Source organism: Colletotrichum truncatum (genome assembly GCF_014235925.2).
Source record: "Colletotrichum truncatum strain CMES1059 chromosome Unknown Contig_0003, whole genome shotgun sequence".
In the NCBI taxonomy this organism is placed as follows: Eukaryota; Fungi; Ascomycota; class Sordariomycetes; order Glomerellales; family Glomerellaceae; genus Colletotrichum; species Colletotrichum truncatum.
In genome coordinates, this window is record NW_027222400.1 from 6,565,826 (window position 1) to 6,567,681 (window position 1,856).

At 49.9% G+C, this 1,856-nt stretch overlaps 1 protein-coding gene across 1 annotated transcript; it reads left to right on the forward strand.

Moving 5' to 3' along the window:
* Positions 1 to 436: 436 nt before the first annotated feature.
* Positions 437 to 1,204, forward strand: CTRU02_206707 (uncharacterized protein; the record flags this gene model as incomplete). Its single annotated transcript, XM_036732363.1, has 1 exon — positions 437 to 1,204. The coding sequence occupies one exon, from the start codon at positions 437 to 439 to the stop codon at positions 1,202 to 1,204; it is 768 nt and encodes a 255-aa protein (XP_036575839.1).
* Between the last annotated feature and the right edge of the window lie 652 nt (positions 1,205 to 1,856).

Consider the following 1,856-nt stretch of genomic DNA (forward strand, 5'->3'; position numbering starts at 1 on the left):
ACCTAATGGCTCGAGTTGTCGCCGCACCCGGACGAGGCTTTGGCCTAGCCCCGGAGAAGGGACGCTCCAATGTCCTACGTGATCACGATCGTGGGGCCCTTGGTCTTGTTCATGTCGCTTTCAGTTCTGCATCTGCAAAATCCGCTCACACTGAACCCCCTTCTCGCTTTGTACTTGTTACTCTTCCGGCCCGGAGCCAGTGTCGGCGTCTACCCGACGTGACTTGTGGACATTTGAGTTGGCGCCCCTTGTGATATGACGTCCGGAGATGGACGTCACCGACAAGCGAGGCCTTGTCGAGGCACTAGAGTTAGAACACGACACGAGTTGGAGTCCATGTTATATTCGTACTGATATAGAGTTTATCCGCATTCCTTCGTAAGGCTTCCAATCTCGCTCAACTCCTGCGACAGTGGGATGCGACACGGCATTGATCATGTCCCCTCATAATATGTCCACATTCCTCCTTGCCTTCGCTGGCATAGCGATTGCTGGCAAGATTCAACACAGACAAGTGGACTGCTCGACGACGAAAACCCTCGACACCATCACCGTCACCAGGGTAGAGCCAATATCCATCTACATACTGCCCGGCCAACAACCTGCCCCCACAGAGACCGGCAGCGATAAAATCTTCACAGCAGTATACACGACTGTCTATCCGACCTTCTATCCAGAATGCTCGCGGGGCCTGAGGCCGCAGACGTATACCATCACGCAGACCTGCAGGGGTTCCATCACGTCGTGCCACGGATACGGGGATGAGCTGCCACCTGGCTTTACTACTACCCAAACAACCTGCACCGAAGGTCCTACGCCCCTTGCTGCGGTCCTCACCGTGCCTCAGCAGACCGATGATGTGGTCACTACCACCATCCAGCAGGTCGTCACCGGGCCTGGTTTGACCTCGACCCGCTTAGTCACCAAGACGTGCCTCGACGGTCCTTGTCTGCCGGATATCACGGCCGCTGCTATCCCCGGCAATGTCACACTTGACGATGGCTACGTTGGGTCCGCTACTACAGTAACCAAGACTGAAACTGACAGGGCGACGGCCACTCAGAAAGAAACCGCTACCGTTACAGTTGATCCCGAGTTTCAACCAGGCAACTTGAACAGCGGTGCTGGACACATTCTCTCCTCGGACAAACTCTTGACGTTTGTCTTCAGCTCATTCGCTCTCATTTTCCTTATGTCAACGTAGTTAGAAAAGATTGATGTCGTGTAGGTTACGTTTACCAGACACGGTGGTATAGTCGGAAAGGTTTGCAAAAAAGTGGCAGCCGAGGATTAATTGGGCTTCATTTCACCAAGAATACTAGATACCATTCTGTTTTGTTTTTCTTAGTTATCCTAGCATAAGCCTCTCAAGCTGGTTTTATCTAGTCCTTTTATTTTTTCTGTACCTCTCATTGCCCTTCCTAAAAAGTTCTTATTTTCTTTTTTTGCAGGGCCGCCATTTGCACCATCAACTCTCATCATTTCATTTCTCATCTTCCAAACCAGACAGCGGATAAAGGGCGCTTGAGCCAAATGGGTAGCGATATTTTACATTGAGCTTGTTCATATCACACGAAGAAACTCATCATAATTCTAATTTCAAATCCTTCTTGAGCATCTCCGGATCATTGCGTCTACACATCTATAAACCATACACTTGTTCATAATAGCAATCCGGTACTACGTTGTCTCCGCACAAAGCAGTCGAGTTAGCTAAAGTATCTCCGTGGAAATGGGCCTGTTCCTCTCAAGCCCTTAAAGCGGAGGTAAATCATCGCATAGATAACCCCAATCCATGATTCATCAAAAGTCACCAGACTCTCTATCTGGCTATTTCAGGCACACAATGAAGATCC